This window comes from Syngnathus acus, chromosome 11, assembly GCF_901709675.1.
Source record: "Syngnathus acus chromosome 11, fSynAcu1.2, whole genome shotgun sequence".
NCBI lineage: Eukaryota > Metazoa > Chordata > Actinopteri > Syngnathiformes > Syngnathidae > Syngnathus > Syngnathus acus.
This window is the reverse complement of record NC_051096.1, coordinates 5,023,887-5,046,023: the sequence shown is the minus strand read 5'-3', so window position 1 is coordinate 5,046,023 and position 22,137 is coordinate 5,023,887. Positions and strand designations below refer to the sequence as shown.

The 22,137-nt window shown below is 44.8% G+C and overlaps 3 protein-coding genes and 1 long non-coding RNA gene across 10 annotated transcripts in view; 3 read left to right on the top strand and 1 right to left on the bottom strand.

Annotated features, from left to right (window-relative positions):
• LOC119130625 (solute carrier family 66 member 2) overlaps positions 1-22,137 on the bottom strand; it is a 40,041-nt gene that overhangs the window by 5,015 nt on the left and 12,889 nt on the right. Inside the window, exons 1-6 of one of the 6 annotated variants that reach the window (XM_037264489.1) lie at positions 17,979-18,124; positions 14,526-14,694; positions 9,252-9,370; positions 3,799-3,932; positions 3,230-3,280; positions 1,179-1,395 (exon numbers count right to left, since the gene is read on the bottom strand). In XM_037264489.1, the coding sequence (XP_037120384.1) occupies positions 1,179-1,395; positions 3,230-3,280; positions 3,799-3,932; positions 9,252-9,364 (515 nt within the window). In that variant the 5' untranslated portion in view covers positions 9,365-9,370; positions 14,526-14,694; positions 17,979-18,124. Of the gene's footprint in view, positions 1-1,178; positions 1,396-3,229; positions 3,281-3,798; positions 3,933-4,136; positions 5,002-9,251; positions 9,371-14,525; positions 16,019-17,978; positions 18,125-22,137 lie in introns of those variants that run through there. The other 5 variants (XM_037264487.1, XM_037264488.1, XM_037264490.1 and 2 more) reach the window with 5 other exon arrangements.
• Positions 5,429-6,265, top strand: LOC119130629. Its single transcript, XR_005099477.1, has 3 exons — positions 5,429-5,697; positions 5,783-5,842; positions 6,173-6,265. It is a non-coding gene; the product is annotated as an uncharacterized LOC119130629 (long non-coding RNA).
• On the top strand, positions 9,666-14,502 carry LOC119130628 (visinin-like protein 1). The gene is made up of 4 exons (XM_037264492.1): positions 9,666-9,837; positions 13,289-13,462; positions 13,593-13,808; positions 13,895-14,502. The coding sequence occupies exons 2-4, from the start codon at positions 13,301-13,303 to the stop codon at positions 14,090-14,092; spliced, it is 576 nt and encodes a 191-aa protein (XP_037120387.1). The 5' UTR covers positions 9,666-9,837; positions 13,289-13,300; the 3' UTR covers positions 14,093-14,502.
• Positions 17,136-21,673, top strand: nt5c1aa (5'-nucleotidase, cytosolic IAa). 2 transcript variants are annotated; one of them, XM_037264481.1, is made up of 7 exons: positions 17,136-17,591; positions 18,566-18,610; positions 19,675-19,842; positions 19,911-20,040; positions 20,565-20,687; positions 20,750-20,934; positions 20,996-21,673. In XM_037264481.1, exons 1-7 carry the CDS (start codon positions 17,451-17,453, stop codon positions 21,350-21,352), a joined length of 1,149 nt encoding a protein of 382 aa, XP_037120376.1. In that variant the 5' UTR covers positions 17,136-17,450; the 3' UTR covers positions 21,353-21,673. The 2 variants fall into 2 exon arrangements, with proteins under 2 accessions (XP_037120376.1, XP_037120377.1); XM_037264482.1 differs by lacking the exon at positions 18,566-18,610.

The following is a 22,137-nucleotide window of genomic DNA, read 5'->3' as shown; positions in this document are numbered from 1 at the left end:
GCGCTGCAGAATCGTGAGGAGACGTTCACATGATGCTCGCGGTAAAGCCAATTAATTAGCAAGAAGGCGCGAGATGCTTCCAGGCATGGATTAGCTTCTGAGAAGAAAGGGCACCAAGGTTTACGTCTCGCTGTCCGTCTGCTTACTCAAGCGCGTACGCACGTGTTCATTCAACGTCTGTGCGTCTAAACATATGTCCGCAGATGAAATGGCGCTTTGTCTGGAGCGTGGCGCGGGCCTTGAACGCGTCAAGGTTACGTAGCCTAGCAACGGCTGTCTACTCTCAACAGGTTGCGCCGTGTTTACAGTCTCCGCAGCGGGAAAGAAAATGACATTGAGAGGTTTTTTTCGGCACGCTGCTGAGCTACGATATACATTTACACGTACGTGCGGATGCAGGGTGATTAAGAACAAGAGGCAGAGAAGGCCCCCTACTAAGCGGCGGTAATAGTTGCTGTTGCCACAGAGCAGTGAGGAAAATCTGCCTGTGAGTATTTGCTGCACGCCGTTTGTGCCCCTTGTGTCGTTTGAAAGTTCATTTTAATTAGCCGGCCTTTTCGCAGTATACGTTAGCTAGCATTAAGCTAGCTGACGAATGTTGGCGGAGAGTGGGTGGGAAGTTTAGTAGAGTAGAAAACAAAAACAAGATTGGATCAGAGAGGGTATGTGTGCGTGTATGGAACAGCTCAGCGTGGGAGCCGTCATGGCGGGTTAGGTGGCCAGGCAGCCCTGCAGGAGCGCTCTTATCTGACTACTGCAGCGAACCCAACAGTAGCCAAAGGGACACGCACACACGCACACGCGCTGCGGGAAAGCTTTTTATCAGCCTTGTAGACTTATCTCCAATTATGTTTTGTCTCCACCTATCATATTACATTCCCACCCCATTATCCATTCATCATCCCGACACAAAATGCGGCTTTAAAGACGGTGACGTGTTTTATGGCTCGGAAAGGCTGGCTGAAATGTTGCGTTTAGGAGAACAATAACAGTCATGAGCGTTTTCATCTGTCTGCCGATTATTGCCTCCATTAAAAGATTTCGCAGAATTTGTGATGAAATAACACTATTGAGCTTTGTTTGACTACCCCACGGATAATAAACAAAACTTTGAATCTCTGCCCCTCCCCTGATGTAATGTTTCGAATATGAGCGATCAAATCCAAAAGACTCATCACCTCATGCCTTCCGTGGATTTGTTCTGGTAGTTGCAGTAGAGCTGCGGCGTTCCCAGCATGGCCTCGCAGAAGACCGCCAAGAAGCCCAGCGTCTCCACGTAAACGGCCGAGTCCAGCAGCACGTAGGTGACGTAGGCCGCCGTCAGCGTGAAGGCCGCCACGCACTGAACGTAGTCCAGGAAGCGGCTCCACGACCAGAAGTAGTTCCAGTCGAAGTCTAAGAAAGTCAAACCACAAAGTTAAGCCTCATTTCGCCACCTTTCCGAGTGAGTAAAAGTGAGAAAAACAAGCTGCTTTTTATAGTCAGCTGAATTCACACAAGGCTTCACACTTGAGCTGTGAATCCTCACGCGACACATTTACAAATATATAAATAAGAAAAGAAAGCCCCGTATATGAGGCTGCCACAAATAGGGCCCCGTGCCGCTTTGTCACTTTGCGATGAAAACAATGAGGAGCCCCCTCACGAGGGACAATGATCATGATGGAGGTGCTCGGCACGGCTCGCATTAGCGAGGGCAAGAACGCTAATGGATGATTTAAAGGCAGCCGTGGAGAGCGTTCCAGCTCAGAACAAATGACGGCGCGGAGATTCCGAGCACACTTCTCGTAACAATCAACGGGGCCAAATCGTCATCACGGGCTCATATCGAGGCCACGGGAGACGCTGATGATGACAATGATGGGAAACACGAAACGATTGAACAGATTCGTCATGAAACTCGTATCTGGCTAGTGATTGTTTTTTTACAAACATCACATTCATCCGATCGCACAAAATTTGCTGAAGGATTCATTAGGTTCACCTGCTAATGAGTTCCAATACAAAAAAGGCTTTTTGGAGTGCTGGCTATGTGCCAAAATATGGAGACTAGCAACAGTGAGGAGGCAAATGTATTCAAATCTGCTTCCAAGAGTTAGCAGCAGCAGCATAGCGAATAATGTTCTGCATGCCGAGTTGCACACAACAAGCGTCACGCTTTCTCCTCCTCTTCCTCAGCACTGAGGCATTAAATGAAAACTACAGTCAGCCAAAAAAAAAAACCAAAAAAACAGAACGTGCAGTATTTTAAACGTATTATTCCTTTGTCCTTATGTTGGGCGTCGCGAGGAAATAATATGATTAAAAGGCTGCCTCGCAGTTGGCTTCCAAATGTCAAGTTGTTTGGATGGAAGGGCCCGGTGCTAGAATGGCAAAGTGCACCTGCTGCCGCCGCGGTGACAACAATTACAGTGTTACGTGCTGTGATTAGGGCAGTGGAAAAGGCATGTAATCAGGCGAGCGGTGGGGGGGAGGGGTATGACGTTACATTTGAACTTTTCACATCAGCAATGTGTTTTGTTGCTCTGTGTTTAAACAGGGAGGTCAATGAATTTGGGACATGGGATTAATTCTCCAGTATGGGGGGGGGGGGGGGGGGGTATTTGCTTTACCCACATTCGAGGAGGATGACAAGCACAGACACTATGCTGAGGGTCCTATAAATCATCTCCATCAAAATAAGCAGAAATGCAGAAGTAAAAAAAAATCTGACTGAGGTCTTAGAATGAGCAAATAGTCTCTGACTGCCATCTCATGCCCGTACAGGAAACTGCAATTCAGTACGTATTGCACAGGCCACAGCATTAGGTACGCCTTCACTCCTACTAAGAACTAAGAAGAAATAAAAGAGTCAGAGAGAGACAAAATTGACAGCAAAGCATCACGGCTGCTATTTTCTTTGCTTTGCATTGTGGCACAAATGTCTCATTTAAAGCCACACATTCAGGGAGACATGGGTGAAGTATTTGAGAAATGAAGGATGATCGATGATGCAGTCTATTCCAGCCGTTAAAGATCATTCCAACACACATACACAAAAAATGAATAAATATTAATATATGTAGCATGCAATATGCCATGCGGGGAGGTCACGCATGCGCAGGACATGTGAGTGAGCAGCATGCTGTTAGTCATTCGTTAATGTTGGCGGGGCTGATGGCAAAAGTGAGTGAAAGAGGTCCAGATGAGTTGATGACGGATGGCGTACGCATTTTAGTGGAGTACCTACCCAGAAAAAGCCTCTTAGGGATTCGTACCTCCTCGTCCTTAATTTCTGAGGCTACAGACGGGAAATAAATGCACAAGTGAGGAAGAAGAGGAAGAAGAAGCAGGAGGAGTGTTTGGTTTGGATGAAGAGTCCGATTTGAAACGACAGAAACAAGGACAAAAATGCTTTCAATGAATAGTGAAAATCCTGAAAGAAAATCCGCAAAGGTGTGCAACTGCGCTCTGGTGCCACAAGATGGCAGCAAAGCGCTACTTTTGCTGCATTGGGGCTTAAAAACTTGAGTTTTGGTTGTTAGTGGAGCTCTACCATTTTATCTTGAGTGCACCAAATCCTGAAGCAGGATTAAATGCTTGACGGGACACACACACATCACGTGACTTCACTCAACCTCCGATTACTAAAGCACTTGAGTAAACAGAAGCCTGCAAAGCAAATAATGCAGTGCTTTAGCTCTTAGTACATTTCTACCTAATGGAGACTGACTTTTTGTTTTAAGTGTGCAAATGTCAAATCCTGCACACTGCAGGAGTGAGGAATTCAAACAGAGTATGAAAGGAGGAGTTTCTGACCTAGGAAGGATCGCCTTTTGGTGTTGAGTTCAGCATTCACACGGACGTTGGTGCACAGGTTGAGCATGGCCAGCATGGTGGCGATCATAATAATGCTCTGCCATAGAAGCAACGTCTCGAAGTAGTGGCCAAACCTGACAGGAGGAACAGGAACATTGCGCAATTGGCCAGTGACATGCAGCAGCGCAGATAGTATTTATAAATGCGTATTCATTTGAAGCAGGAAAAGAGTCATGTGGTGCAATGACACTAGCATTGCAGCTGACAAGGTTTATATGAGTTTTTTTTTTTTTTTTTAAACAGTTTGGTCAAGTGGCTAACCATCATTCGCTTTGTACCTGAAGAGGATTCGTAGAATGTTGGCGACTAGCAGGACTAAGCACACATAGGTGGAGAAGCCCTCGGCGTTCTGCGTGCGCCGGATGTCCCGGTACTGCGGGATATAGGGAACCACCCCGCCGAACATCATTGCACCGGCCGCCACCCACGACACAAGCCAGTTGAATACGCTCACTATCTGCGCAAACGCTTCGTCTTCCATTGTGACTTGGAGCTAAATTCGTACTTGCGTCAATTGACGCTGGTTATCAGAGCAATCCAGACGCACCCTCCGCTAACGACAGAAAGAAAGAAAAAACGATCACTCGTTACGAATACAAATAATGTAATCTTATAAATGATCCTAGCAATTTAAATAAAACAAAATAAAAATAGGGGTTTCACTGTTGTCGCTTCTATCTATGGTGGACAAAGGGACTGAAGCTGGTGACTAGTTTTGCACTAAGGCTGCATTTGATCGCCATGTCAAAACGTCCAACATCATTAAAGTCACGCTTCGAATAGAGAAAATGTTTAACTAACAACCATTTCGGCGAGGAAAAAGTTTGCCAAGCCTACCATCAACCGAGTACCATTTCGATTCTGACAGTATTGACCGGTACTTCCTGTATACGTCTTACGTCACTTGAGCAACCAAAGATGTTTGACTCATCAAGATAGTTCACTCTTATTACTTCATCGCAAGCGAAACAAAACAAATAACAAAACTACACGTTTCTAATTAAGCGAAACTAAACTACAAGTGACCAGTTAGTTGTGGTGAATTTTGCACGATTACGCAACACGTTGATTGGAATTCGTTGGGAACTAGTGAATCATTAACACAAGACGTTTACCAGTAACTAATTTGTCACATTACAGCGTATTCAAGCGTTTTAGAATAGATGACAGCCAGAATTAAAAAAAACTCACTGCTAAAGATACATTTATAGTTATCCATCAGACACATGTAACCTCTTATAAAACAATAAAAAAACAAACTAAAAACGTTATAGCAGTGGTGAATAATTAAATAGACGAATGCATAGCTAGAAATAAAAGGGTTAAAAAATCGCTCTCTTGTGCAAACCTGATTGGAACAATGGACTGATGACTGGCCAGTGTAAACAAGGTAAAGTTACATCGAATCGGAAATACTTTTAACATACCTCCACGATACACGTCTGGTCAACTCTAAAAGAAATACGTTTGAGGTTCACGTGGAAATTATTTTAACACCAATATAGGCTTATCTTTTAAATAGAGTTCGCACTTGGGTGGCGAATGCGGAAGACTGTTGCACACGTAGCGGTTTTATCATGCAATGTCTGACGAGTTAACCTTTATTTTGAAGCGGTGACTGCAAAAGGCGGACACAGTTCTATTTTAACCATGCAAGCCGAAGTTGAATCAAAGTTGCAGAGAGCTCGCAGCTAGCGATGGATGGCTAGATGGATGCGCAATCTCCTTCATTCAGATGAAATAAAAAGATCATTCGGTGTAGTTGTACTACACGCAGAGTGGTGGGCGAAAAGGATGTCAGAAACCGAGTGCAAAGTTGCCAAAGAGCTGACACAAGCGGTAAGTGGTAGCCATGGATCGTTTTTTTTTTTGTTTTTTTTGTCGTTAGACTGGACACAAATTGGATTTTCATTGCTTTTTGCAGATGGAAGAAACAATGCAGCGACTACAGGGGAGATTCCAGGCCATCGCAGAACATTTGGAAGTACGAAATATCCTTGCTAAATTCCATGAGTAAACTTTTTTTTTTTTTTGTCGTTGCAGTCCTCGATTTACGACGGATCTATATTTTTACGCCGCTGCGCAAATGAATTCATTGCGTAAAATCTAAAATAATATATTTTGTATAAATGTCAGAACTCTTGTAAACCAAGGACACCCATATATACAGATACTAACATACACAATGTGTCCACTGGGTGGCGCAACTAGACTTTTTAAATGAAGCATCACATCCCATTGATTGTTATAGGAACATCATATCAACGGCGTTTGAGGAAGTCGGAAATCTTTGATTTCTTGACTATGTCACTAGATGAGATGGGGACACGAATCAGCTGTCTGGAGGAGAACGTGACAGAGCTCATGACACAAGCTGGCATGGACGAGCAACCAGTTACCAAAGAGGCCGATGTGCTTCCTCAATAGATTCCATCACACACCCCGCCAAGAAGAAAACTACACATGCAGCCGATTAAGTATTAAATGCTAAGCAATAATGTTCACTACCTCTTTACAGCACTTTAAAAACGTTTTGTAAGACAGTGTTATTTTGGTTTGATGGTGATACTGCTAACTTTGACACCCCAAAAATGCCTTAATATGGTTTTATGAACAGTGATAAATAACACAACACTGTCACAAAACGTATTGCAATAGTTTAATAGTAATATAAATATATACTGTTTACCTGTGCATCACACTAAATTAGTATTTATAATGTATATTTAGAGAAATACTACAAAATAAGTCTATGCAAGTTGACACACTTTCACTACCTTGTACCAAGCTGCCAAAATTTGCAAATAAATATGCTTTAAACGTCGTAGACTCTATCTCTTTCTGCCAGAACTGGTGTATTGGCACCCTCTAGCGGCGTTACCGGCGCATTGCACAGCATTTTGCTTGTCGCTGTCCATGGTGCTGATCTGTTGCGCTTGTTTCTGTAACGCCAATTATTAACAAACCTCGCTGTATTTGTAAAGAATATCAAATTATTTTCAACACTCCTACTTCCAGCCCACTCAAAACATTTTTTTATCTTATTAACAGTTTTGAAACATAATAAATATCAATGCAAATAAATAAAACAGTTTATTCTTGTTGATGTGTGACCTTTTGATAAACAACCATTCTAATAGTTATGGCAGGTGAGGTTTTAGCATCTAAACTGTAGATGTCAGTATTTACCAAAACAACACAAACTGCATTTATGTGTTCACTGCAATGATGTATGTGTGTGTTTCTTTTTGATACGATACTAAAGTACCCATCATCACAGATAGCTGGACACTACGGGATGGCTCTATTGCTATGGCAACCACAACTGTGGACTTTAGAGAATATTTTGGGGGGGGTATTTTTATTTTACCCATCCATCCAGTTTTTTTTTATTGGGAGGGGGGGGGGGTTCCTGAGTGCTCCTGACCACCTGAGGCTCTTTGATACCTGGTGTGCTTTAATCTGCAGTAGCGCTTCCCACTTTGAAGTGAAAATCCCTGTTACCTTTCATTCTCTCTCGCTCTCACGACACACACACAGACACACACATACGGACGCGCACCCCAACCTGCCATCTGTTATCTTTGTCACCGTAAATTTGCCAGACTCTCATTCATACATTCTATTTTATTCCATTGTGCCTCCGGCAACCTGCGTCTAAATTTAACCCGGCAGTTATTTCCAGGCCGTAATAGCATACATCACCTTCTGTCGCCTCTCATATATTTCCTTCGACGCAAATAGAAACTTTGTGCCGGCACACAGATCATGTCAGGTCTTGGATGAAGAATACGAATTGCTGATTTATTTCTTTTGCATGCTCATCTGGTGTAGCGTTACCAAATATGGTTCCTCTTCTATTACATTTGCTATTTGTACATTCAGTGTTTACAATTGCCGTCATCAACTCGCGATTCCCACTTGAGTGACACTCACCAATCTGCGTCGGCGTCTATGTGTGCTACTTCCGTCTTGTTTGCGCGCCTCCCTCTTCTCTTGTGAAGTGTTTGGAGGAAACACGGGTGCAACCTAGGGTTTAGCGCCCGGCAACCGACCCGTTATTTGGTCACCATGGAAACAGGGTCAGGTTGATCATGCTCTCCCGAGACAAGTATGTAGTGTAAGTGTTTGGAATATGTCAGAGCGCCCATTATGTGTGTGCAGGTCGGATTCTGGAAATAGAAGAGATAAATGAGAATCTTAAACATTCAGTGTGACTAATTAAGGATCTGTCATACTGCTTTCTCCTCTCCCTCCATCTACACGGAGTCGCAGGAGCGGAATCATTGTCTGATTGGAGGTGATCGTCATGGTTGCCCCCCCCCCCCCCCCCCTCCCTATCATGATTAAATGGCTCATTGCCCAAGGTGCTCCATCCATTTCTCTGCTTACAGACAGGCTCATTAACATCTGCCAACTTCATCTATGGCCAGAAGAGAGTTTGTGAACCCGGTTAGACTTTTTGGGGCTACGATGTGAGGACTTAAGCCACCAATAGAAATGATTATCAATTTGTGAAGGCGGCAACCTTGTTGGAATTATCATCACAGTGTCAGAAAAAAAAAAGCTTTGTGCCGAGCAAAAAAAAGGTCAATTAGACAGTTTATGGGCTTGATGACACTTAATTACACACACACACACATGCACACACAATGTCAGATACACAGCAGGGCATGGACGGTGGTTTGAATTTCATTACCGGGCAACAGGTTCATCCTCGTCCAGCCACTCGATGTTGTCACATTAACAGCCAATTATCACGCGTAGTTATAAGTGCATCACACAATTTTGATGTCACATATTTGACTTGCTATTGTCATCACCATGGTGACCAAAATCATATAGGAGTCTGGGAAAGTGTTTCTAAGTGTTTAGTTTGCTGTCGTCCGGGAAAAGTTGTAGTGAGGTGAGGGGTGGGAGTGTGTGTGTGTGTGGGGCACACTCAAATGGGAGATTGGCGAGTGTGGGCATGAGAGCGAGAAGGGTAAGTGCATAATAGCGGACTGGATGGCCCGTTTCCCATGGCAACCCGGTGTTGCTGATGGATACACACACATACGAACACGCACACATACCTACATCATGAATATTCATAGGTGGCAAAAAAAAAATCCATGCTATATTCATGCCATTTTCAATTACGCATGGTTTAATTAAGAGTTCCATAATGGTATTTCAATTATGGATATTTTAATTAGAAGTTAGGAAGGGATGGTCAAGTCAATGAATGATCGTCTTGGCCTGAATCTGAAAGTTTACACTGTCACACGTTTGAATTCCCGTCATTTTATTTTTGCACCGCAACGCAATGTGAGTGCAAAGTGGTGCCACGAGCGTCACGCCGGTGGTTTTATCTGATTATCTGCACCTCAGTCAGAGTGAGTAATGCTCACCTTGAAGCGAAGGACGACGAGCAAAGATTGCGCTCTCCGTGGGCCGCAGTGGTCCTCCAAAGGTGATGGACGGCGTCACACCCGTGGATGCGCCTCGGCTGACCTCGAGCCATTGAACCCTATGAGGTCAGATGATTTATTTCTGGTATGTTACATAAATATAGTATGTCGTTGCATATTCACATTGTTTTTTCCATCAATATTCACACGCCTTTTCTTAAATGTGCAAAAAGAGGATAAATCAGAAATCTTTAAAGTCGGATGAACCCCCCTCCCGCTCTCCCATCTGGACCTGGGCTATGATTGACAGGCAGTCACAGCCATCCAGACAAAAGAGCACCGCCTCCCGAGAGCGTCCCGGCCAATGACGGCGTCCGTGGTGAAGGGGGGGGCTCGATGCGACTGTGTTGGCAAGGGAGACGGCCGCGGTTCATTCATCATCCTCTTCCTCACTCAGAGAGGTGAGTTCACAGGCAAAAGCTCCGTATTTACAGCAGGAAGTGTTTGGGACCACCGAGAACAGGAGGACGCACTTCTGTCACACCTACGAGGAGCATATTTTTCTTCCCCGCCAAATCATTAGCAGGTGAGTCGGTGGGATTTTAACTCTAATAATTTGCATTACTACTAAGAAGAAGTGGGGGTTCAAGTCAGTAGATGCTGTTTCGTAATTCAAGGTGATGCTGTTAGGGAAAGTGATCCCTTTGCTTTGACTGCTAGGCAACATCCAGCACTGTAAAATAATTCATAATAAAGCTCACGACAGGGAGCAGATGGAAGCAGGTGATAGCTCAAGGACACAAAATAATGCAATACGGGATATCGGGGTGCAGTAGTGGCTGGGTTGCGCACTGGTTCTGCCTCTGCATTGATTGGAACGCGCAGATGACAGCGTGCCCTTCATGCTCCCGAGACTAAACAAGAATACCTGCGATATGGGTTTTGAAATGAAGGAAAAAATTCCACATGCTGATTGCGCTTTTGACGCGAGCGTATTACCGGCGGCCTTCGGGCAGCTGTGCATCATCGACGCGTGTCTTAACTCGGTCTGCATGTATGCTGCTCATTGATTGGCCAATCAGTTTATTCTAATTGCATCACGGCCACAGAGTGAGCATTACGCTCAGGCGTCTCCGATTGAGTCAATATACGTTAGGGTAAACTCTTTATTTTGCTAAGTGGCTTCACAAACTCAACGGAGCACAACATTTAGTCTGAAAAAATTTGAAGTGGAGAAAGCGGTGAACCAACAGTTGTGATTATTATTTTTTTCTATACAGTAAGGTTACATGCAAGTTATGCACCTTCCGTATTTTTTTATGCTTCGTCTGTATAATAAAGTTGCAGTAAGTTCGATGGAACATCCATGCTAATTTCCGTTTATGGTCTTTTGTATTACATGTCAGCGCTAAGCTAGGAGATCAAATTATAGTTGTGCTTTGACTGAATATTTTGTTGTCAGCTTTACAGATGCCACAGGAAGTGGTGGCATGACGACATCATATCGCCGTTATTTTTCAAAAGTTGTCTAGTTGAGGTATGTCGTTTATTTATTCAAGCGGCAAAGTGCATGCAGGTGCGTCGCCCACACGCAGCGAGCTGCCGGCCATTTCCTAGAGCGATGTCACTTGACTGACACATGGCAATGGCCGCTTCCTCCATGATGGAAAATCCTATTGATTCATATTCTATAGATGTGACGCAATTGTTCACAACATGTACCCTACAATTTCCTGTGCACGTTTTTTTTTTTTGCATATTATTAACAGTCAATAATGGTTGAAGCAAATGGGTCACAATTGACATCACGGGTGGCGGGTGACCGACATTACACATCTCGTGTTGTTTTCGTGCCAGCGTATTGATTGGACTCGAGCGTATTCCCCGTTGTTGTTTTCCCGTCAAGTGCCGGTGACACCAGTGTGATTGTCGGGTTGTATCAATAAACACGGCGCTAATCAGTGCAGAAGCAATACGTGGCACCGCGCTCGTTTAGTTACACGAGTCGGCGTCCAAGCCGAGTGGAGGATCCGCGGCTTTGATTAGAAACTGCAGACGGACACTTCAGTGGCCTACCGTTGGCATTATTTGTCAGAAAGCTATCAAACCGAGCCATTATGTGTGAGATCAAGTGATTGCAACTGTTGATTGGGGGGAAAAAAAAAAAAAGAATCCAGACAGACTGGAAGTCACTTGGGAGCAGGCCCGGTTGGGAAAGGGCCCTTCTCGATTGGCTAATCCATCATTTCTTGCTCGATTGCTTTTTGGCGGCAACAATGAGTTGTCAAGGCAACACACGGCCGAGCGGCCCCGAAGATCAGCCATTCACTTAGAGAGGGCTTTATCACACAAACACACACACACACACACACACACACATGCTGACACAATTACAGCTGATCAGGGCAAGATCTGGTATTTGACTTGTATACCATTGATTGTTCCTTTGTCAGTCCATTGTTCTTTTTCCACTTGTGCAATGGTTACTGACACACACGCACGCACACACAATTAGTTGTATCAAAGCACTACTTTTATATTCAGCAGACTTGGCTTTCCAAGCAATTAATGGCGCATTAAACGATTCCAATTAACAACCAGCAATTGTCTCATCAGCCTAACGAGAGTTTGACATAACGTTCATCCAAAGTTAACTCTGGCGTGAGATGACACATTGTCGGTGCCCCCGCACGTCGTCGACGGCTCTGATTTGTGTTTACTATCAGTCTGACAGCTGCGACGAGAAAGCGAACACGCCTTGGTTTACCCAGCAAGACGCACGTCTGCCTGCTGCTAGAAATTACCGGCGGATGGCTCCTGTCTGCCTTCTCGCCCGCCGTCTATCTTTGTCATCTGTTCACAAGCTGTCTCTCCCACGCAATCGTCTTCTCCCTCGATGGCGGGAATCCACATTGAGTCATCGCTTGTCATGCGTCATTCCGATCAATGCCGGGCCGGGCCTTCTGACCTTAACATAAAATGTTAATGTCTCTAATTGATTTTTTTTTTTCCAACGCAATATAGATTTATAATTGACACATTAATTATGAATAAAAACGTTACTAGTAAGGCCAAACTGTGCACTAGTTGGCATCTGTGTGCTACAACTGGCAAGGATGCGAAACCTTCCAGGGAATAATTTGCATGAACTTCCCGGTTCCGCCTGCCGTGCCGTCACGAGCCGTTGTTTATTTTGATTCCCTTTTTGACGGCTTTCGCCTCGCCCGGCTAATGGAGCGTCTCGGCGTCATGCTGAGGAAACTCTTATTACGAGCTGCATTTGCTCCCTAACCGAGGGAAGAATCTCATCTGTCTCAGTGGGTGGCCTAGAAGTATCAGGAGTCCTTGTTTGTTAGCTCGTGAAGAAGCTTTTCCTTCCTTTTTACGCCTCGACTTGAACTGCGCTCATATTTTCGAAGCGTCTTTAAGTCAGAGCGGATTGGTTTTCCATTCTTGCGGCTCTCCTAGCGCAGGATCCTCTCTCGCTCTCTCTCGCTTCTCCCCGCATGAGTCATTGGTCATATTTCCGCCACAAAGCTCCTGGATGAGCAGTTTTGAGGGGATGGATTTGCGGCCGCTCGCTGTGTCCCAGTGTGGAAACGTAAAAAATACTGTCAGATGCGGGCTATGACTCATGCATGGCATCATGAAGGGACCGCAGTGGTCCACGGGAGGTTAATGGGCTATTTTATGTCCACGAGAACTATCAGGCGTGAGGATGAGAGTTTTTAAATGCGGACGTTATGGTCTAATGGCTGTTCATTGATGAAACGACACAGTTGAATCAAGTCCATCTATTATATTTTTCACACCCCTGTCGTGGCATCATGGTGTGATAACAAATTTGTTTTGGTTCTTTTTTGGCAGTAAGGGATAGTAGCTTCAACAATACTGATTCAAAAAATATATCCCACTGTGCGTCCTTCAATTGGATCGTAATGTGTTAAAAGAAAAAGTCTACACACCCCTGCTCAAGTGACAGGTTTTTGTGATGTGCTGGAATAAAATGTCTGTCTCTTTGTCCTTGTTCGCTAAAGAGGTGAAGCGTCATGGGGAAACACAACAGCAAGCTTGCCCCTGAGGTCCTGGACGACCTGACCAAGAACACGGAATTCAACGAGGCCGAGCTTAAGCAGTGGTATAAAGGCTTCCTCAAGGATTGCCCCTCTGGCATCCTCAACCTGGAGGAGTTCCAACAGCTCTATGTCAAGGTCAGCACGGTCGTCAACTCAGGTTTTGGTCAAGCAGGTTACCATGTTAATTAGCAACATGTTGCCAGAAGGTGAACTTGTACTTTGTTTCTATAAATATGATAGACTGAGCCAGAATATGTTTTTGTAGTTTTTTCCATACGGCGATGCCTCCAAGTTCGCCCAGCACGCTTTCCGGACGTTCGACAAGAACGGCGACGGGACTATCGACTTCAGGGAGTTCATCTGCGCCCTGTCCATCACCTCCAGGGGCAGCTTTGAGCAGAAGCTGAACTGGGCCTTCAACATGTACGACCTGGATGGCGATGGCAAAATCACCCGTGTGGAGATGCTCGAGATTATTGAGGTGGGTGAAGACATCAGAGGCTCACGGAATTTATACTATATGGCATTTATTTATTTTAATTTTAATTGTTTTTTCACCATCCGTAGGCCATTTATAAGATGGTGGGCACGGTGATCATGATGCGCATGAACGAAGACGGCCTGACCCCGCAGCAGCGCGTCGACAAGATCTTCTCCAAGATGGACAAGGACCAAAACGACGAAATCTCCCTGGATGAGTTCAAAGAGGCGGCCAAGTCGGACCCCTCCATCGTCTTACTGCTGCAGTGCGACATGCAGAAGTAAACGCCGATTGCGTGGAGTCGGGAAAAGAGGAAAGGGGAGGAGATGGAGGGAGGGAGGGAATCTAGAGAAATTGCGGCGGTGGTATTCAATTCATCACTATGAATCAAGGGATATTTAGAAAACAATCAAAAAAAAGGTTCCCCGAGTGATTCGATGTCGGAAATATGACGGATTCATACATTAATGCGTCGCTGGTGTGTTTGGGCGTAATCGGTCAAATCCTCTCCCACGTGGAAGAACATTTTTAAATGGATTACTGTACAACATGACATCTGGGCTTAAAGCAAAACTTCATTAAAAGTCCATTACACTGATGTCATGGTTATAAACAGCATCAAGGGTGATTACGCGCTACTTGTTCGAAAGCATCTGACGAGAAAAGTCAGGATTATTTCCATATAAGAAATGTAAACTTAACGAGGGTGACTATTACCTGGAAAGGTCAAATGTTCCTCGGAGATTTAATGTGCAGACGGCGTTTCGCTCCCGCCGCCGTCCTGCCCCCGCTCGCTTTGTCTCCGTCTTTCTCTCCCGAAATGCCACAGGGGAAGCTCTTTGATTTATGGCACGGGTAGAGGAACTGTGTTGAGCTCCGCTCTGATCTAGAAAGAAAGGGGAAAAAAAAAAGTGAGAAATCAATGTGGGGGAAAATAGCAAAAGGTTGAAAAGGGAAGCCTGTGATGTGGTTGCCAATGTGACATCTAAACCTGAGCTAAAATGCTACGCTAACTGACGACATTAAAATCACCAGCTTGAATTAGCTGTCGGACATTTTGCAATGTGTTAGCATTTGAAATGTCCAACTTTCTAACAATCCCTTGAATGTGCTAGGAATTAGATTGCTGCGCATCCTCCTCCATCTCCTCAAAGCTCCTGTGTTTGATATTGTAATTATCATCAAATGTATATGTACATTATATATGTACACACAATTGGTATTTATGATCATAAACCAATGTAATATGTAAATGTATTTGTAGCTTAGAACTACTTTCGTAACGATGACGCAGCTACAGTTTGTGTGTGAGTGTGTGTGCGTGTTGAGACCTTTTCAGGCGTTCACATATTTTTTTATTAGAATCATTTGAGTTACAAGGACGTCTCGGTCTAGTTTCACAAACGTGTGTATTGCAAGTGTTGCTCTTGCGTTTGTGTTCTTGTGTGTGCGTTGGGTGTGCATGTGTGTGTTTGAGGTCACGCGTGTGTGCGATTTCATTCGCTTTGGAACACACTATGAAAAAGTCACTTCAAAAAAAGTCGGGTCTGAACATATGACATTGTGGACAGTGAGGGGATGTAGACGTTATGTGTCACAGTGCCACCTAATGGATGGAAGCAGAATGGCAGGCCAAAATATTACACTGTCCCTTTGTTTTAGTTGTACCAGATTATCAACACTCATACGTGGCAATTATTTTGTGCACAGTACAACAGAAATGTGGCCCATGTGTGCATTGGATGGCGTCAAAGTTTGGTTATCATGCTAAGACGTGAGCTATTGCAATAAATCCGCGTAGAAGAGGTGCACTAATTTGTTTTGTCCTTTTTATTTCCACTGATTTGAAATAATAATAATCCTACAAAATGGCCCCTCTACAATCATTTTCTGATACAAGGACCACTTTGGACCCAAGAGAAAAAAAAAATGTCCTCCCCAAAACAAATTGCAATTTCTCATCACTTGTGTGGAGCCTCTGGTTGAAAATTTAATATTGAAGTGCCAAAGATGGGTTTGTTTTGCTTGGAGCTGAAAATGACAGGAACCATCACTCACATCACCACAAATGCTTTGTATTTCTCTTTTGCAAATGTCGATTTGTCTTGTCAGATGCTTCCTGGTTTTGTTTTGATTAGAAACAAAAAAAAAAGTGCCGTAATTATTTTTGTTACATGGATTAAAACACGTGGATGTCGAAAAGCTCTTTTCGCCTCCTCCTCTTGTGTTTAGCGCAAGTGCAGAGCCGCATACTGTAATGAGTCACCATCCCGCGATGATGTCACCTTGCTGCAGTGACGTCACCTCCCAGCCGTTACCACGGCAACCGTGCTGAGACCAACCGGCCTATCACACACACGAGCTTTACCATGGGAGCAAGCATGCACATCATAAAAATAATATACATATATCAAGGGAATATTGCAATAAATAATGATGAGAAATAGCAATTATAAAAATATTTATAATTGATTATTTTCAATTCAGTTGGAAATAATATTGTTAGTAAGGTCAAATTGTTTCTGACTTTGGTGGTTGCGCAATGCCACTCTGTGAAACTATTCAGCCTGGGATTTTTCATCCCCTTTCCACAGATCAATACGAATCTATGGTGGGCCTCGCTGGATCACGTTTCGGCTTTGGGATAAAAGATCACATTTGTGCACTGGGGCTGTGCTGCAGACGGAAAAAAAAACAAAAAAACTGAGTAAGAGCGAGAGAGGACAGTCTGGAAATAGCAGAGGTCATGGCAGAGTATACGACAGTGCAGAGGCGCCACATGAGGAGCCCAAACTTTGAGCCCATTCCAATTGGAAAGATTAAGATGAGCTATCCATTCATGCATTTTCTAGAACACTCAGTTTGACATTGAAGCGAGTCGGGGTGCACCCTGGACCGCTGGCGTATGTTCAACATGACAGGCCACAGATGCCTCTCGAGAAGTGTTGTTCCATTGTGCCCCCGATACCGTGGTACAATCAGCATGCGCACTAATGGCCTTGCAGTTATCCATTAGCAGATACCTTGAGGGTAATTTAACATGGGCACACTCTCTTCTCTAACACTCATCACCACGGCACAGGATCCGATTGGATCGCCAACTGCGAGGCATACAAGTTAGCCACTAGGGCACTGCGCTGCCAAGTTGGTGACTACTTCACAGGGTATCACTTGTCTAAATAATATTTCTTTGCACACCACGTGCATTTCCCCGTGTCAACACCAGCGTGACTGAACGGCGATTGGTTGACGGGAGAGTCGCGACGTGGGATTGGCCGTAATGCAGAGCGCCAGTAGGGCAACGTTAGGGAAACAAAAAGGGAGGGAGGGAGGCCGGTGTGGCTTGTAAGTGAGCAGAGGAGAACAGAGATAGCAGCAGATGGACCGCAGCTCCCGACAAATACACTTTTCCACATGACTCTGTCCCCAAGGTTACTATGATGTGCGGGAGGGTTAGCTGAGCATCTTTTTGATTTCCTCGGGATCTTTGCTCGTCTCACATGGGCAGGTGCAAGATCAGCAATGCACCTAAGAAGGGAGTCCTACTAAATGGTCCATACAAGACGCCGGGTTCCATTGTTTTGAGTTTCTATTAGCTAAGTCCACTTAGAGAGGGCACCTCAGGGGGTACTCACATTCTCTATGGTGAAGATGAGCGTGGACCCCGTGAAGGTGAAGGAGCTCCAAATCTGCACCTCTTCCAATGGAGAGAAGAGAGAATCCTGGAAAGAGACGGATGAGCTCCAAGAGGACCACCTTGGACTCACCGCCAAACCAAAACAAGTAAGTCCGGGCAACCTTTTGCATCACCACGAATGCCAGCAATTAATGGAGGGTATAGGAAGGATCATAAAGTCTGACCAAAAAGTATCATATGTCTGCTAATAGTAGCTGAAGGTGCCAGAAGAGGCACAGTGTGCTCGCTTCAAGTTGTTTGTCACTCCCGACTTTCTATAGTGGACGCATGCATCGCTGCACCTTTGTATCATGAAATTTTAAATGTCTTAATGCATATTATTTGTGTGTCTGCTGCATTTAATCTTCCTTCCACAGCACACAGATTATCATCACAGAGCTACAAGTGAACTTCACCCTCCCTCCCTCCCTCCCTCCCTCCCTTGTTTTCATATCTACTGCAACACGTCACATCATCCGTGGCCTTTTACTCACCTATAAATATCCCGCTCAACAGCGTCAGATTGTGCTCACGCTTGAGTTATTCCCACTGTGAACGCTTTGCGTCCCCTTGAGAGGGTTACCTGGAAACTCCTTCCACTCGTTTCTATGGAACAGCAGAAGCGACATCCCCGTGTATACAAAAAAAGATGAGTCAGGAGTTTCAACTCAGCAGTGTAGGTGCTGATGATGACGCCGTCTACCGAGGGAGGGGGTCATGTGATCGAGGCATGCCGCGCAGTCCGGCTGGCAGAGGGCAGGCAGTTAACGCCGAGCGTATCGGATCGCAAGCAAAGACCCTCACCCCCCTCACCTCCAACAGCATGACACGTTATTCATAGCGTAAACCGACTCGGCTAATTTAAGCACAATCCAAATGTCCCAAACATCCGGAAGAGCAAAATTACAGCGTGGGGGGTCAAACTGTGGAACGCGGGTCAAACTTGTGACCCTGATCCAGTTGGTAAATCCAAAACTATAAATCTGACGTATGTTATCTGCAAATTCTTCTCCAAAGCAAACCCACAATGGCTTCTTTCCATTTGCATTTATGTGTGATGAAAAATGTCATTGTCCTGAAGGTGACAGGCAGACGAGCCCGCAAGGTGGAAGGAGGCGTGTTCTTTGTGAGTATGACACACGGATGACTGAAAGATTCTGCTCGTTCCTCATTTTAACCTCCTCTGCGATGGCTGCATGAGTTCACACACACCTTCCCAACTAAACTAACCACAGGAGTACTAAAAAAAAAAAAAGTGTCTCAGTGAGGAAGGTAAACCACATTTTCAGTCGTGGGAGTGAAAGGTGTGAAAAATATTATTTTTCCCGCAGTCATGACTGTTTGGGTAACTTTTTACAAGCTGACTTGCACAGAGTGTGATAAATAATCGTCGTTTTATGGCCATTCAGACACGCAGAGTTGGCAGCACATGAAGAAAAATACAGAGACTCACCGATAATCTTTTTGAGAACGATCTGTCAATGTTTTCTCCCACCCCTACTAAAAACATATGTGAAATTTTGTTTTATAATCTGACATATGCATGTTTTTGGTGTATTAAACAGTATAAATGTGTGTGTGTGGGGGGGGGTTGTAAATACATTTTGGGAATGTTGTTAAATAACAAACGAGAGCCGAGCTACCCACAAGCAGCCAATGAGCTTTGCACAACAACCCTGTCCTTACTGTAAACACAAATAATGACGGACAGATATAGAATGACCCTCAAAGCATGCAACAACATGATTTTAACATGTCCTTGCTTAGATTTATAACCGTGCAATTTGAACCACTGCAACTAATAAGTACAAAAAACCGATTCTCTTATCAATAAAAAAAAAAAAAATGGTTTTACAAATTGGACAAACTGGATCATATCACACGGACACTGTCCTGGCACAGTTGGTTGTGGATCATTGCACTAGCGTCCCAAATGCCACATTGCCCCGGTCGGAATGCAGCCAATCACCTTTGAATGTCGGCGCCACAGAAACACACGCGGCCACAGAAGTCTGCAAAAATAAAAAATGGCATGTGCTAATGTAGCATGGCAACCATATCCAGATATTTTGGATTTGACTAATGACACTTTTCTACAACTGTAGGTCCCATCACAGAATCTTTCCCAATTCCTTCCATTAACTATAACTAACATTTAATTTGGTCTTGTTTTTCATTTTCTGGCTGCAGCCTAAACCTGAGAACGCCGTGACCATTGCCGTATCCACACGGGTTCTGTTCCGAACCGAACTGGAGGAGAAAGTTTTCGAGCAGCACGGCGTGGAGGAGTACCTGAGATACCAAATCGAACACGAGAACGAACCCTTCGCCCCTGGACCTGCTTTCCCCTTTGTCAAGGTTGAAAATGATTTCAAGTATCACACGAAAATAAAATCAGAAACGTATCACCGTCTTTTCATCAACAGGCTCTGGAAACGGTAAACGCTCGTCTACGCGAGTTGTATCCGCAAAGCGAAGAACTTTTTGACATCGTGCTGGTGACGTACAACCACGCTCACGTAGGGATCCGTCTCATCAATACAATCAACCATCACAGTAAGTCGACGTATTTCTGCCGAGTCAGGATGTTAAAGCGGACGTAAACAAGACTGTATCAACAGCTGACTTTTTCAGGACCCTTCCCACGCAAATGTCCTCTTTGTCGCTAACCACTTCCTGTTTGCCTCGAACGATATCAGATCCTCCGGGCCTCACGCTGATTTGGGATCAAAACCACGTCTCGCGGGATCCAAGGTTAACCCGCGGGTCCGCAAAACAAAAACACGTCGGAACGTAGCCGCCCGGATGAGAACGGCGTTAGATCTCGATGGTGGCTCTCTGCGTGAACGCTCGAATCGTTCCAGACCTCTGAGCTTCCAGACCAAACGAGGCCTCTCTGATGTTACGGAGAGATGTTGATATTGAACAAACCTCCCGCGGAGAGGGTCAAGCATGGGCCACCATGCAGTTTTAAAAAACGATTAAGAAGGAATCCCGTCATTGTTTATTGTGCTGCGTTCTCATCGGAAACTTGAGAGATGTCCAAACTGTCTCGTTTGATGTTTTTTTTCTTCCCCCAGATCTTTTCATTGAACGCTTTTGCATGACTGGCGGAAGCAGTCCGATCGGGTACCTCAAAGCCTGGCAGACCAACCTCTACCTGTCGGCCAACGCAGAAAAGGTCAGGGAGGCGCTGACTGAAGGTGAGCGCCTATCGTTGAATTAAGACTTGAAGTACAATTTTGACATTCCGATTGATTGTCAGGCATCGCCGCGGCGACCATGTTCACGACGGACAAACGGACAGAGGTGTCCGAGACCCAGTTGAGGGTAGCTTTTGACGGAGATGCCGTTCTCTTCTCCGACGAGTCCGAGCGCATTTTTAAGGCCCACGGGCTGGACAAGTTCTTCGAACACGAGCGTGAAAATGAGGACACGTTGCTGGATCATGTAAGTGCTTTTTAAGTGAAAATGATTACATGACTGTGATTGTTCTCGTCTTCCCTAAAAGGGTCCACTAAAAGGTTTCTTGGAGGCACTAGGGAAGCTCCAGAAGAAGTTTTACGCTAAAGGCCAGCGCCTGGACTGCCCGATCCGGACCTTCTTAGTGACAGCCAGGAGCGCTGCCAGCTCCGGCATCCGAGCCTTGAAGACCCTCAGGGCCTGGGGGCTGGAGATCGACGAGGCCTTGTTCCTGGCTGGGGCGCCCAAGGGCCCCATGCTGGAGAAGATCAGACCTCACATCTACTTTGATGATCAGATGTTTCACGTGGAGGGCGCGGCCGAGATGGGCACCGTCGCCGCCCACGTGCCTTACGGCGTCGCGCAAAAGCACAACGACAGACAAAACTCCGGCGTGGGCGAGTAGATAAGAGGAAAGGTGGAAATGAACATTTAAAAGTCTCTTCCGATCCTTTCGTAACTTAGAAGACAGTCTTATCCCCAAGCTATTGTTTGCTGCTTTCAAACCACAGAAAGTCAACTTTTTTTTTTTTCTAAATATTTTCCTGAAATTTCATCTGAATTTAAATTTGAAAAACTTATGGGGGGCATTTGACTTTAAAGGTTCTACTCTTTGCTTTTTATAGTTGGTGCCTTAATTCAATAAGCACGCCGCTAGCAGTGTTATTTAAAGCAACACACGTTGGTCCTATAAAATGTGTCACAATAAATGTAAAACTAATGCTAATGGGACCCATCCTTTGATTTTATTTCAAATATAATCATTTCTATCCAATTAGAATACAAGTCAAGCTATTTTATGAAGATCTTTTATTACTGTCACTATCAGCCAAAGGGTGGCAGCACTGCAAAGCAAATGTTCTGTCGAATCTGGTGGTCTCCCTCCATCCTGGACTTTATTAATTATTTAGGATGAAAGAAGGTTGTGGTCCTCATTGTGTTCCCCTTATCTTTTCACAACAGACACACTTCTGATATGTGTTAATAGTTTTACCGGCTAAAAAGCATCGGCGGGACCTGGAATTTATTTCGAGTCCGGGATGCAAAGATAAATATGCCTGGGTGGCGTGGAGCCAGCTGGCTATCTTTGCAAAACGGGAAGCTCATCTAACGACAGACTTGTGTACGCATCAGCACACAATATCCATCAGCTAGAAGGGATCATGAAGCCGAACGCTTTGTGCTTCATTA